The sequence below is a fragment of the Rhea americana genome, unplaced genomic scaffold, assembly GCF_003343005.1.
Source record: "Rhea americana isolate MKP2758 unplaced genomic scaffold, rheAme1 scaffold_12, whole genome shotgun sequence".
Classification (NCBI taxonomy): domain Eukaryota; kingdom Metazoa; phylum Chordata; class Aves; order Rheiformes; family Rheidae; genus Rhea; species Rhea americana.
The window spans coordinates 451,313-465,587 of record NW_028185261.1 but is presented as its reverse complement, the minus strand read 5'-3'; the positions used below and the strand labels follow the sequence as shown (position 1 = coordinate 465,587).

At 40.8% G+C, this 14,275-nt stretch overlaps 1 protein-coding gene across 2 annotated transcripts in view; it reads left to right on the top strand.

Annotated features, from left to right (window-relative positions):
- The window catches only part of GLS (glutaminase), a 56,452-nt gene that overhangs the window by 35,752 nt on the left and 6,425 nt on the right, over nt 1-14,275 (top strand). Inside the window, exon 15 of one of the 2 annotated variants that reach the window (XM_085321344.1) lies at nt 73-3,329. The exons of the other annotated variant lie outside the window; for it this stretch is intronic. Within the exon in view, the coding sequence (XP_085177470.1) occupies nt 73-219 (147 nt within the window). The 3' untranslated portion in view covers nt 220-3,329. Of the gene's footprint in view, nt 1-72; nt 3,330-14,275 lie in introns of those variants that run through there. 2 annotated transcript variants of the gene reach the window in all.

The following is a 14,275-nucleotide window of genomic DNA, read 5'->3' as shown; positions in this document are numbered from 1 at the left end:
AGCATTGATTGCAAATTTGGGGTTTTTCTTTCAAATACACTAATAAATAATGTATGTTGCTTGAACAACTAGCATTCCTTTGGACCAATGGACTATGAGAATCTCCAGCAAGAACTTGCTTTAAAAGAAACAGTATGGAAAAAAGTGTCACCTGAATCAAACGAGGACATCTCCAGAACCGTAGTGTATAGAATGGAAGGTCGGGGAGAGCAAAACTAAAGGAATGGGTTCTAGTTCATTAAACCCTTCATATTAAAACCCTCAAGTATCTCTAGATTTAACTCTGAGTGCTGTTTGCCTGGTATTTCGTTTATATATAAATACTGTATAAATTCTGTATGCTATACCAAAAAGACTGTCAAAGTTTAAAAAGATGCATAAACAACAAAACCCAGAACTGTTAACTGACTTGTAGTTACTTAAAGCACGCTTACTTTAAAAAGATGAATTTGAATGCTTTGAACGATATACCTCTTTTGTGTATATCTATGTATTTTGTTTATATCTGAGAATTTTAAGTAAATTAATTATAGCTCTAAGCAAGATAAGATGTGTCCTCTGATCAGGTTCAGAATGTAAAGATGCAAGAACTTCAGAATATAAAGTAATAGTAAGATCATAAATTCCCAAATAATTGTATATTAAATGGAGATAGATTGAGTCTTGTTACTACTGTATCCTTTTATAAGACAAACATTCAAATTGTATTTAACAGAAATGGATCCCTCAGTTATGCCATGCCATGAAAATGATATATATTTTTGATAAGACCTTCAAGAATTATTAATGCTAATATTTGAGTAAAAGAGCAGAAAGGGTGCTGGGAGAGGAGATGGTTGGGGGGGGTGGAGAAAAAACCTCTACCTTGTTTGCAAGTTAGTTAATGTAGCAGAAAGTTGGAGGGGTGTTTGTTTGGTTGGTTTTTTTTTTCTTTTTCTTTTTTTTTTTTTTAAACCAAACTATTTCGAGTGTCTTGTTAGCTGCTTGTACTGCCAGTTGGTAGTTATGACTCAAACTGCTTTACTAGTAATGCTGTGCTCCACCCGCAAGAGGAATGTAAGCAATTTTAGAGTGGTAACAAACTGAGTAGGGAGCAGGAAATATATTCAAAGTAAACATTTTGATTGGATTATTGAAACTGCTTACAATTAACTTATTTTTCAGCAGCTAATGTGTGTGCATGTTCATATGTGTATATATATGTGTGTGTGTGTATGAACGAAGGTCTCTTTTACCTGTATGTGAGCAAATTTAAAAGTTATCAGCTGCTTTTTTAATAAATATGGTAGTCTGTCATCTTGCTGCAAAACAGAACTTTGATCCTTTCGCAGGAAAACTAACTATATCTGTTGCTCAAAAGTATGAAAGTATCAAATTATTTAGATCATCTTGGACAAGATATGTGAAATGATCTATAAGCTTTGAATAGTTAGGCTCAGTAGGCAATTTTGGGTAAGGGCACAGACTTACTAAATTCTTGACACTTTCAGCTTGTTCTATTGTTTCTTAATGATGCTAAATTACTTTAAAGGGTTGTTTTCTATCTATATAAAGTTTTCCCCCTTTTAAGCTTGCAGATAATTTGATATGTTCTCTGCTCCCTCCTGCCCCATCCCCCCACACGTACATCAGAGTCCTGGTTTATAAACTCTGGAAACCTTGTCCAAGTAACAAGAAATAATAATCCTTCATCTGTATAAATAATAGCTCGCTGAGAATCCCAAGAGACTAATGATAGGTAATTCCTTAGTAAACCTCCCATCCTGATACCCTCTGCCAATCCCCTTTCTTGTTTAGTTTGTCTAAAACTTCAAAATGTTAGTTTTGCATGAGGGGAAGGTTATTGCTTTTCTATTGCTCTTTTTGTCCCATCAAGGAATATGCATAAAGCAAAGCATATGTTGTCTGGAAATGAAAGCTAGTCTTAACTACTCTGTTTAAGTATTGTTAGTTTTGCAAAAATATTTGAAATAATTTATTAATAAATTTAATAAGCTCTGACTTAGCCTCAAATAATCTTCCTCTAGTAATACATTGTAAATGGATTGGCTTTCTGTGTGTGAAGCCTATTATTAAAAAGTATAGGCAAAACAATACAGAAAATGACTCTTCAGTGTATTTGAAGTGCTAGTGGAATGGATAGGTAAATCTGTGTTGCAGATGTCAGTAATAAATTGCTGAGTAATAGCTGTTTTATGATCTTATCACTGATGTTTAGTGTAGGTTTGTGAGTGCTTATCTTGAAAGTTAAGTGAACTAAAATAAAGTTTTCAATTACAAAAATTTCTCACCTTTTTGAGGATCTTACAGTAAAACTATAGTTAGACATAACAAGTATTGAGATCCTGCAAACCTATGTGTGTTTACCTGAAAAATGCTCAACCGAAAGAGGGAACATAATGTGCCTGTGCTGCTAATGAGAAGAATTTACAGTAATGAATACATGTTGTTGATTAAATTACTGATTTAATTAGTAAAGGAACATGTATGATGCAGGATTTGGTTGATGTAATTCTAAATGCATTATTTTCTGAATTTGGCACTGTTTGGATCTAATCTTAGAAATGTAGTTGAAGATGGAGAAATTGTTCCGTCTAGTTTCCAGCTTCAAATAAGAAGCTTTACCATATTTGTGTGTGTAAATTACATACAAAACTTGTGGTAGAGGCAAGTCCTGCTTGGGAGGTATTAAGTAAAGGAGACGACTAGATCTTAAATGTGCTTAATAAGAATATTTAGGGTACAGCTTGCACAATCTTTAAGTGTATATATATTACAGTTTTGTAATATATGCTTTGAAGCCTGTCTCAGAATTGAAGCCAGCCTCTAGTTAGGAGGAGTTAGGAAAAGACTCCCTTGGACCAGTGACTCGAACTCRCCTGCAGTCCCAGCAGCTTGCTCTGGCCTGACGTGCCTGCGAGTAGCTCTTGCCAGTGGCAGGAGGTGCCGGGGCTGGATCTGCCGTGCCCCCGTTTCCCGAGGTGAGCAGGTCCGAAAGGSTGCGATGCTAGAGGCTAGTCGTTGAATGTTTGAAGATGTTTTCAAGTCTGCAACGGTTTTAGTGTTCACCTGTGCTACAGTAATAGCAATTCTTGATATTCAAGCATTTTAGCTGTGTGTGTTTTTTTCCTTTGTCAGCATCATTAACATTTCATTAGAAATGTAAATGCTTTTTAAAATTTTATTTTAGCATTTGCGTTGTACCTTTTTGCTCAGTTGTTAAGTTACTTGTCTCGTTTTCCATTTTCATTTGCATTGTATGTTATTTATGTATCTTGATTTCCAGCATGCTTATTTTTGTATTGTTTAATAAATTTATTTTAAGCTGATTTTATTGTATTTTTTTCTCTCAATGGAGAACAGATTTGTTCAAATGCATTTTTGAGGCTGAAGTTACATAGTGAGCACTTCTAAGCAATGATAAAGCTCTGGAAAAGTATTTCAAATAAACAGATTTAGTTAAATCAGTCATTGAAAACATTCCCAAGATTTCACAAACATTTTGAACAGTAATTCTACTTATCTTTCTTTTTGAACTATTACCTTAAAGTTAGAAGTCAAAAACATAGTAAACTTTTTCACTGATTTCTTTCTTTACATTTTTTCGTTATTAGGAAAAAAATATATCATGCAGTAGTATGTTAATGTGTTTGTGTATTTGTGTGGTTCTGAARATACTAATTCAGTCATTTAGAAAAAGTGATTAATGCTTCTAGAGCCAGAATAACTGTTAACATTGAGCATTACGAAGCGTGAAGTGTAGCTTGTATTAAATCACGTGTAGCAAGGAAGGTATTCCAAATAATATAACTTTGTAATAGCAACCCTGGGATCTGAACAATTGTTAGTTGCATCTGTGTTTGCAAAATCTACAGAAAACTCCTGGCAAGACATTAACCCTTTGTCACAGGCTTACTTTTTTCTGTGGCAATTTATTCAAGATGTGAAATGGTAGATAGATTTACCTGCAAATGATTCTGAGACAGGAATTTGTCCTTGGAGAGTGCCCTAGTGGAAGTGGCCATAATGATTGATTAAACTTTTCTGTAGATTGGTTTATAAGCTGCAGTTAGTTATACTGTGCTTTTAAACTGAGCTGCATATTTGCTGTATGTAAAATACCACAAATCAGAACAACTTACGCTCCAGAAGCCAACAAGACAAGGAAAGGTAGAAGGGTAGATGTGAAGAAAAGCACAGATGATTTTCGGTAGAATTTTTCGTCTCTTTTTATTTGGTTTTCACTGTGCATTTCTTGCCAAAGACCATTGGGTGGGTAGAGGAATAAAAAGGGAATGGAGTCAAAAGTCATTGTGTGTGGGAGTGGGAAGTCAAGCTTGATTCATCCGGCTATGTTTGTTATTTTAGAAAATTTGCTCTTGTTTCTCCTGGTCTTGATACATACATGTCATTGATGCACAGTAGCTAGGATGTGTAGCAGAACACTTAGTTATGAACTATATCATTTTATATTTTATTTTTAGTATCCTATATGTTGCTTTTATGGGATGTTTTTCTTTTTTAACTGAGTTTAAATATTTTTGTACTTTCCTGTTTTAAAATAAGGTGGGAATTTAAGGAACAGTTATTCCAGTGAAAGACTACTAGCCTTTTCTCAATGGAGTTACTGAGGTCACTAAATAAACCTTAACAGTTTACCTTCAGTGCAGAATTTCTTTGCTCAGGAATTTGGATGTTTCAGGTGTCTGTGGTAGTTGCACAAAGTCAAGATTCTGCAGAGCAGCAGTTGAAAAATAGTAGTACATGTACCTGTGTAATTCCTGAACTGTGGTAGGTGCTTTGCTAATACTTCTTCCTAAAATCCTGAAGACTTAATAGTTTTCTTTTAAAAACAGAATGTTGATGATACTGTAAATCAAGTGAAAATCTAACTAAAACGTGCTAAAACTAATATTTTGTCTGTCATACTTCTTGTCCTGTCTAGATAACACATGAAATAGTGTATGTTATGGCATGTTTTTAGAAGACGGGTAGTGTACAGATCCATCTTGTTTCAGGAATTTAAGTCTTGATGTGTTGATAGTTTGTTGTAGTTTAAATCATAAAACCTACTTACTTAAAATAGAGTACAGTTTTAGATTCTAGAGAATTTTGTGTACAAAATAGAAATGTCCTGTTTCCTTTTGCTTTCATGCAAGTAGAAGTTAATTGCATTACTAACTTAATACTGCTTTATGCAGACTTGATATTCACTTGAATATTTAACCATTCAGATTCTTTTTGCAGGACTCTAATATCACACAATTCTGCACATAGTTCAATTACTTGTGAAAGTAACCACTGTGGTGTGTGGCTTTTTTTTTTTTTTTTTTTTTTTTTTTCCCAATGCACAGCAGGCCTTACATTCTTAGTGGTTACATCTGATTTTATGATTTTATTTAAACTGATGTAAGCAGAGGTTAGCTTAGAGACTGGCAGAAATGTGACAGTGGTGAGCTCTACACCAGTTTAATTGGCTTAAACATAATTTTAATTTAGACAATGAAGCTAACACAGAAGCCTGACCTGTAGTAAGTTTGTTATAGTTAAGTGCCTCATGCAGATTTTAAGAACAAAGATGCATTTATGTGTTGGGAGAAAGTTGTCAGACTGTTACTTCAGTGCTAAAACTCACTGGGAAGCAGGGTTCAATGAAGGACAAGGGGAAAAGGAAAGAATTTAAAAAAACACTTCTACTCTCCAAAATATTTCAACCAACTGTACTTAAACTTAGGTTATTTAGGTGCTGGGCGTGCAGGGGACAGGGGCTGTTCTAAGGTAACRCTTTGTGCTTTCGCTGCTGCTTTGCTCTGATTCTGACTCAGCTGGCATGTAGCTGGTACCTTCTCCTAGTGCCTTTTGCTTATTTTCTTGATGGCGTTTATGCTTGCAGAAGGCAAAAGGTGTCTTCTGCCTGTCTTCTCTCCAGACTTCCTCTGGTCCCTTTGCCTGATCACCTGCAGCAGAGCTCAGGTTCGGTGGCAGTGTTACCTGAGAAATTACAGGCTGGCAGTGGTAATGCTGCTGCTTTCAGAGATCAATGTACCTTAATTTCATGGCTAACTGGTCAGGCTTAGAATAAATTACAATTTTATTCTAGTTGTACTACTGTGTTAATCTGTTTGACTAGCGAGATCATGTTTTTCAGTTTCAGCTTGGATTTGATTCTTATTTTTACATTACTGAATCATACAAAATTTCTAAGTAACTGTTCTAGTAATATGCCTGGCATAATATTTGACTATTAAAAATATACATGTTTCATAGCTTATATTAAATCCCTTTCTCATTTGTATTTTGTGCAGCTATTTAATGATTAGAAATGCTTCTGGTACACCAAATTTTATGGAAGTAAATCAGAAACGATACTGAAGATGGACCTTTTAAGAACAATCAGCAGCTAACTATGGCTTTCAAAACTTTTTTTTTCTTTGGAAGGTCCTTTAATAGTTAAGTGCAGTTGTTAAGTAGGAGTTTTCTCTTGAGTTGCTGAACAGCTGATGTACAGAATTTAAAGTACTTGTGTACTGACATGAAATGGGAGTTTATTTTTGTACAGTGTGTTTTCATAAGTCAGGACAGTTTTACTTTGCTGGTGCCATCTTCATAACACACTTGCACGAAGTGCAGGAGGTTCTAGTGCCTGTAAACAACCAAGCGACACCGTAGACTTGTGGAAAAATTGAAGTTGGAAGGTACCTCTGGTGATCCTCTAGTCCACTCTCCTGCTCAAAGCAGGCTCTTACATAAAAGTTGGATTGTGTCACTCAGGGACTGTGCCAGTCGCATGTTAAATCTCCACGGATGGAGATGCCGTAACCTCTCTGGATAACCTGTTCCAGTGTTTTGCCAAATTTTTTCCTGACATTGAGCTGGAATTTTCCCTTCTAGCAGCTTGTGACAGTGGTTCCTGTCTCTTCACTGTGCATGCGATGAGCTAGCTTACCATCGCGTGGAAATCTGTTGTCTTGTTGGGGAATTCTAGGAGCAGCGTGGGTGAAAATAGCCTTTCGTCAGCAGTTACTCACATTTTGCCTCCAGCTGTATTTTCCTACTGAATGCTAATATCTTTAAAAGACATCAGTGAAAGTAAAATGATGCAAGAATTTAAGAACAGAGTAGTCCCTTCATTCTTTGTTAAAGCATATAGGCTGAATGCAAACTTGCAGATAAGTTATTTGCTGAGGGAAAGTGTCGTTTGTAGGACCTCTTGTGATCAGAGTAATTACTAACGAAACAATGAACTGAGCATACAGAATTGAGTGATAGGAAGAGATAATCTTGCTTGCTTCCTGTTGATGTGATTCACTAGTCACACTTCTTCCTTGAGGAAGACAACTTCATTGTTTGGTCAGGAATTACTCATTCAGTGTCTCTCTCCTTTCTTTTTTTTTTCTTTTTTCTTTTTTCTTTTTCTCCCCCCCCCCTTTTTTTTTGGGTAGACCTGTTTTTGGTTGTATGTGTAGTTTTAGGTCTCTAGGTAAGTACATTTCTGTTTTTATACACACTTTCTGAAATGACTTTTCTTTAAACAAATATAGGTTTGGCAAGATTAAATGCAACTAGTTTAAAATATAATCTCAATCTGAAAATGAACTGTTCTGATCACACATGCTTTAAAAAAATACTCAGACTAGAACAGATGTAGAAAAAGATTAAGTGTAAGGAAATGGAGAAAAGAATCTTAAGAGAGGAAGCTAAAAGAACTTGGTATGTTTTGCCTAATATACCAAAAGTTGATGGGGAATAAGATTGTTCTGAGGGTTTAGGGGATAAAACTATGAGGCAGAAGATCTCTTTAAGCTAATAGATACTCCTGGTGCAAGAAAAACAGGTAACAGACTGAAAATTAAAAGGATGTTTCTAAACTATCAGGGACAAGCTTCTAGAAACAACCTTTCTAAAAGAGTGGAGTGCAAATTCCTGGTAAGATTTCACCTCTTCTGATTTCAGCCTGTAAGGCGTCTTCAGAGTCTCCTGCTTGTAATGTTTAGGTGAATCTTATTGAGAACATCTTCATATATTCTGGAAATAATTCACAGCTTGGGGTCTTGTAGTTCGAGTAAAGCATTGCCCATCAAGTGTGAAGTACCTGCAGCCAGGAAAGCGGGAGCGTCGCTCTACTGGGTAGAGCAGGTTTCTGTCGTAGTCAGTAGGTCCTTGAAAAGGCAGACGTTCTTTTGTCCTGTCTGCTTAATACCTCACTAAAGCATCGATCAGCATTCTGCTTTATTCGTTTGATTATCGCTGATCCCAGTCCTTTGGTCCCTGAGCTTGCAGTGTTAGTACTGTCTGTATCCACTACTTCAAAGGCTCTTGTTTTTCTCCTACATCAAAGGGTCAACTAATCAGTATTCATTCCATTCCCCTTGTTAAGGTTTTTCTATATATTTTGTATGCTTTTGGTTGCAGAAGTGTTTGTGGAGGTTAATCTATGAAAGGACCAAACAKGGACTGCAGAAATCCATATCGTGAAATGATGATTATAAGATTTTTGCTATAGATATGTGCAACAATTATTATTCTACCATTTTGAAAACTTTGGAATTTTCAGTCATCGTAACTTTTTGGCAAAACATCACTTCAGTGCTTTCTAAGCAATGCTGAAAAACTTTCACAACAGCAGAGAAAGCTTGCCTCTAAGAGAAGCATTTCTCTCCATGCAACTTTGATGCTTTGAATGTGGCAGCAAGATTGAAGTGTTTCCACACGAAATACCGATGGCAAATGCTTATTGCCTAAAATTGAAAATTTGCTTCATTTTCATCTGCTGACTTGAAGGGAGAAAGTCTTTATGCTTGAGGAGAACYGTCTGCATAGTATTCCTCTATCATGTCACTCATGGGCAATGCAACAGTGACTCTTTTGTCATCAGGACGGGAGCGAGGTCACATCTTCTGTTACTCTCTCTTGTCGGGAAGTCGCAAGTCTGTGGGACTGGTTCTTTTATTTTAGTTATTCTGATTATTTTTTGCTAATTAGGTCTTCAAAAACTTCCCATTATCTTGACAGGCAGCAGCTTATGAAGGTGTTTTGAATACTGTGTCAATATGTGAAATGAACCAACTTCAGGCCTCACGTCCAGTGAAGAAGAATTGCGTTATTTTGTTTCTGATGCTGGCAGTCTTATCAGTAGTTTCCTTAGTTCTGTTGTCTCTTTTTTTTAAGTATCAATTCTTTTTTCAGAAGAAATCAGAAATAGCAGGTAAAACTGAACGCTGATCATACTGGTGTTAGCCTAGCCAAGGCAGTTTTGGTACTCAAGTCTCTCTCCTTTTTCCAGTATTCTTCCCTTTGAAATCAACGTAATTTTCCCCCAAACAAAATTTGTAGTTGCAGATAGCTTGCACTTTGCTTCATGCCTAATTACTACAGAGTAACATTTGAGATTAGCTGCTCTTCTACCAGGCTTGCGTATTTTCCCAAGCATATGTTTGCATATGGAGGGAAGTTGGCCAGCTGTCATTACATCAGCATTTAAGCCCTGGTGAAGCTTCAGCATTAGTTATTCAAGTTTTCCTGTTAGTGTTGGAAAAACTTGGGATCATCTGCGAGCTGTTCCAAGGAATCTGTGTCAGAGCAATATTGGCTCCAGTCATCCTTATGTCTGGTTTTAATATTCTGCACAAGGATCGTGTATATGGAAACCTTAAGGCCTCTGTGCAGAAATTTTCCTCTCCCTTGAGAAATTCTTTTTCCTGGAATCTTAACCTAATACTAATGGAATTGATGAGTCTGTCTTTTGAGCTCCTCATTGCTTTTTTTTGTATCCCTTCAAGCAATATACTTTAATGGTAGTTGCATCTGCTAGATGGGAAGCATCATGCCCCCTTTTCCCCAAACTTCTACTGTTGTCACACTAAATACGCCCATCCCTAATGGCAGTACAAGAAAGGAGGAGCTATCCCAAAAGCCCTGGGCGTTCTTGTGGTATTACTTAACCTTTTCTAGATTAAGAAGAACAGCGTTTTTGTTGTACACAGGGGTTCAACTGAATTCCTGTTCATGTGAGCCACTCTCCCACCCTGGAGATCTGGAGTCAGTGTTGGTGAAGGACTCCCGGGGCGCGGGGTGACCTGGTTCGTCCGCCCCCGTTGCGGGGGGAGTGGGGTAGTCGAGGAGCATTGCTGGCCAGCGTGGTCTGAGCTCACCCCGGCTCACCCCCCGGGGCTCGGGCCTCTCTGGAGCGGAGTACCTGGGCATGGGCTCTCGGAAAGAATCCYGGTTGTTGAAGGTAAGTAGTTGTTTTATTTAATCTAGCAAATACTTTGATTATTTAAGTCTTTATTCCATTTATTTAAATAGACTATTTGCAATTGAAACATTGTCAGCTTACTAATGCTTTAGATTTAATAGCCAGAAAAGTGTCAGTAAGCCAATTCAGAGTATTCATTCTCGTGAAATAAGCTCTCTGCTTTGGTAACTCACCATCTTCAAGGACAGTTCAGTAATAGTGTTGTTGTTACTGACCTTCAGGCACATGAGGTAAGCCAAACGTAGTATGAAGTAGACTGTGTTAGTTAGGGATTCACCCAGAATATTGAAGATAAATTTAGTATTTAAAACTCCATTTAAAAGATATTAGATCTCATTTACTGTTTAAAGATTAGAGAGTGAAATTTAATAATCTCAGAGCATGCAGTGGCTGAGTTAGTAGTAGAACTGAGCTTAGTCCTGTCCGTGACTCTTGGTTTTGCTCTGTGTGCACTGGGGGGACGTTTTTCCTTTCCTTTTCTTCCCCGCCTCCTCCCGAACTGCTGCTCCTGCTGCCTTCTGTCCTGTTAGCGCTTAAGCGAGGCAGCCTGGCCGGAGACGGCGGAGGCGAGGTGGTTCGAGCAGTACTGCTGAGAGACACTCTTTCCAGATCTTCATGTCTGCTTCGTGGCTGTCTTACGAACAAGATTTTAATCTGGTTTTCGTAGCGCTAGATGCGGTTGGCAGAGGAGGTACCTCCTGCTCAATTGCTGTTTCCGGCATGCTTGTCACGCTTTTAAAATTCTGTGTAAAATAGCACAGTAACAGATCAAAAAAATGGCAGTTGGACTAACGAGTGTGCTGTTGTGCTAGTTTGTAGCGAGTATCATTTCTACACACGTTCCTCAAAATCTAGATCACTTTATTCTGATGAACGAAGCATTTCAGGTAGAGATATGCAAAGAAAATTCATTGTAAAACACAATGCTGGTACTCTTGATTTGTAAATTCAAGTTGAACTTGCAAATTCAACTATTATCTAAAGTATTGCTTTTGCACTTTTTTCTTTTAACCTATCTGAAAAGTTTGAAGGAAATGCAAATGMAGCAAATCCATCCAATGCTGTAATAGATCAACAAGTAGGAGAAGAGGGAAGCTATTTCTCATTAGACCTCACCTCCAAGAAGGCCACCTCTTTTCTGTTGGGACTTCAGCCTATACGTTCCTGAGTAAAGGAGGTTGGTTTTCTTGGGCTGAAGAAAGAGGTTTATTGCCTTTTTTTTTTTTTTTTTCCTAATGCCCAGAGAAATCTGCTGTATGTACGTTTTTAGTTTGATAAGATATTTTCTGTGTTCAGCAATGTGCAGAGCTRCAGTGATGGCTACTGCGACTAAGCGGTCAGCGCAGGCTTGTTCACGTCTCACTGCTGCTGCGGCTGGGTTGGAGCACGTCAAAACTCTTCACTTGGTTTTCAGACTTTAAGAAAGGTGATTTTAGGACCATGAAGTATTTTCTGAGTGCGGCAGCTCGGAGCCCTGTCGGACGTGCGTGGGAACGCGGCCTCCTGCTCGGCTTCACTCGGGCAGCTCGGCTTCGCTCGGGCAGCTCGGCTTCGCGGGCGTGGGCGTTTTCAGTGCGTGCACAAACCGGGTTTGAGCTCAGCTGCTAAAACTGTAAGGCGGTTACAGAGGGATAAATAAACGCTTCAAGGCCTGTTGGTTTTCTCCCAAGAGCACGGGCTGTGCGGGTAATTGCCGGGCAAGCAGCACTGCGATTGATTCCGCCGCCGAGGCTCCAAAAATAAGCTCTGTGGTAGCAGCTTTGAAAGCTAATGTTGCAGCCCAGACTCCAGGAGTAAGCGCTGCTCCCACAGCTCCTGGAGCCGGTGGGGCCGGGTGCCGTGGCCCGCGGCGCCGGCGAGGCGCCCATGGCGCCCGGGAGCGGGCCGCGCGGCCCGGCTGGAGGTCTTCAGGGAGCCCGTAGTTCGTCCGCCTTCCGCACTCCTCCAAGTTACGTCGGGAAAGTAGGACCAGAGATGTGGAAGACGGGTTTGAGAAGAAAAGAGACGGAAAACCCCTGAAGAGGAGTAGAAGTGTTGCGGGACCGCTCGGCGCCTTGGCTGCGTTCGGAAGCACGTCTGCGTGCGATTCAGAGGCGCGAGCGCGCGCTGGCGCGTTCCCGCGTCCCGCGGCCGTTGGTAGCGTGGTGGGGACAGGGACTTTCCCGAAGGATCTGGCGTTCCTGCGAGCCGGGCGCCCGGTTAGTCTGCGGGCAGAAGGCTCCCGCGGCAGCMGGCCTTGCGCCGGTGTCGCGCTGGTTGGGCTCCGTTGGTGGTGGTTTCCGCACGCTTCAGAAAGCTGTTTTGAGAAATTCTCCCGGTTTAACTGGGGGTTGCGTGAAGGGACTTCGTAGACCGTCCGTCCTCGGGGCCGCTGGGCGGGGGGCCGTGGCAGGGCTCGCGCGTCTCTGCTCGCGCCTGCGGGCGGGCCGCTCGCCCGGCCCCCGTCGCGCGGTTCAGCGGCTGTTGGCGCGTCAGCCGTGGAGCGGGGTAACGCCTAGTGGCGTCTGGAAACCCCTGCGCGCAGGCTGTCGCACGCGGGCGCTTTTCCGGCCCCCTCGGCGTGGGCGCCTCCGTCTCAGTTCCCGTTCCTTAAACGCTCTGGGTTTGGTAGAGATCTGTTAGTGCGATGGCTGGAAAACCAGCGGCTATAAAGGCTGTGAGAAATGTCGGTCAAAAAAGGGGCACAGAGGTTAAGTTAAGTGATTTTGAAAAACCCACTGGAGGAGGAGGAGGTTTGTTCACAGTTTTTGCTCACCTTTGGGTGATAACTTTATGTTCTTTCAGGGGAGACGGTGCACGCGCTCAGGAGCAACGGTACCGGCTTTTGGTCACAGTGTCTTTCCCAACAAAAACCAACTTCATACTGAAAAATGGTACTTTTTCAAGAAAAAATGTGTCTGTCTTTTGTAGCTTTAAACATTGGATGCTAGAGAGCGGATTGCAGTGTACTGTAAATTAATGGTAAATGTTTGCAAGCGCGATCGATTCTTCAGGCAAGCAGCCCTGTCCAGTGTCTTAACACTGAGCGCACCAACACGTGGATTCTTCTCTGGGATAGGATTCCTAGTTTATTTTTGTTCTTTTTAGGACTGTTTGTATTACAGGCTTAATTTCTAGCTTGAAGCTTCAAAACTAATTCTTGAGTTGTTCAGACTGGGATCCTGAAACCTCACGTACRGGGGAGGTTCAGCTGTGGGCTGTGCTTAGCTGTGGTTGAATTTACAAGTTTAATGGTGTAAGATACCAGTTACTAAACTTCTRATTTGCTCCAGCTTCTTCACTTTTTCTGTTTATAGGTCATTGCAACTGTTTCCTAACTTACCATGGCGTATCTTAGGACTGAGGATTTTTTTTTTTAACTGATAAAATGAGTTTTTAAAATCCCGTAGCTCTTCAGGAGCGATCCCGGGTTATCAGGGGCCTGGCTGAGCGTGCCGGTGGCCGGTGAGGAGGCGCCGGCGCGGCGCGGAGCCCGCTGGGCGCGAGCAGGCGGGCGGTGGCCGGCCCCTGCGCGCCGCGGGCCCAGCCGGGTTTGTCTGGAGCCTCCTGTCGCGGCCCGCGGCGCCTGTCGGCGTTTGGGCGTGGTGCAGGCCTTGAGAAACGACATGTGTTGGGAGAACCTTTCTTCCCAGTAGTTTGAACGCTTTTTTCAAAGTTTAACCTGCGAGATACTTCGTGAGTGCCGGGGGGAGGACTGCAGAGAGGTTAGGATTTTCTGTTTGTTTATCCTTGCGCGTGTTACGATAAGCAGCACCCTGTTAAGCTGTTGTGCTTSACTATTCCTCAGTCACCTGGAAAAACACTAGTGTCAGAAATAATATTTTTTCAGTCTGTAACGTTTCCAAAGCGATTTGGGGGGACTCTCAGGAGRCAGGACGCAGCAGTAAATTAAAATCCAGGTTCAGCGACCCTTTTCGTTAAGCGCTTCCCCTGGAATTAATCCAGCTCTGAGCTAAATTGATTTTTTGGGGAAGGATTTGCTTTGCCGGGGGCGCGCAGCTGGCCGGCCAGGCGCGCTGC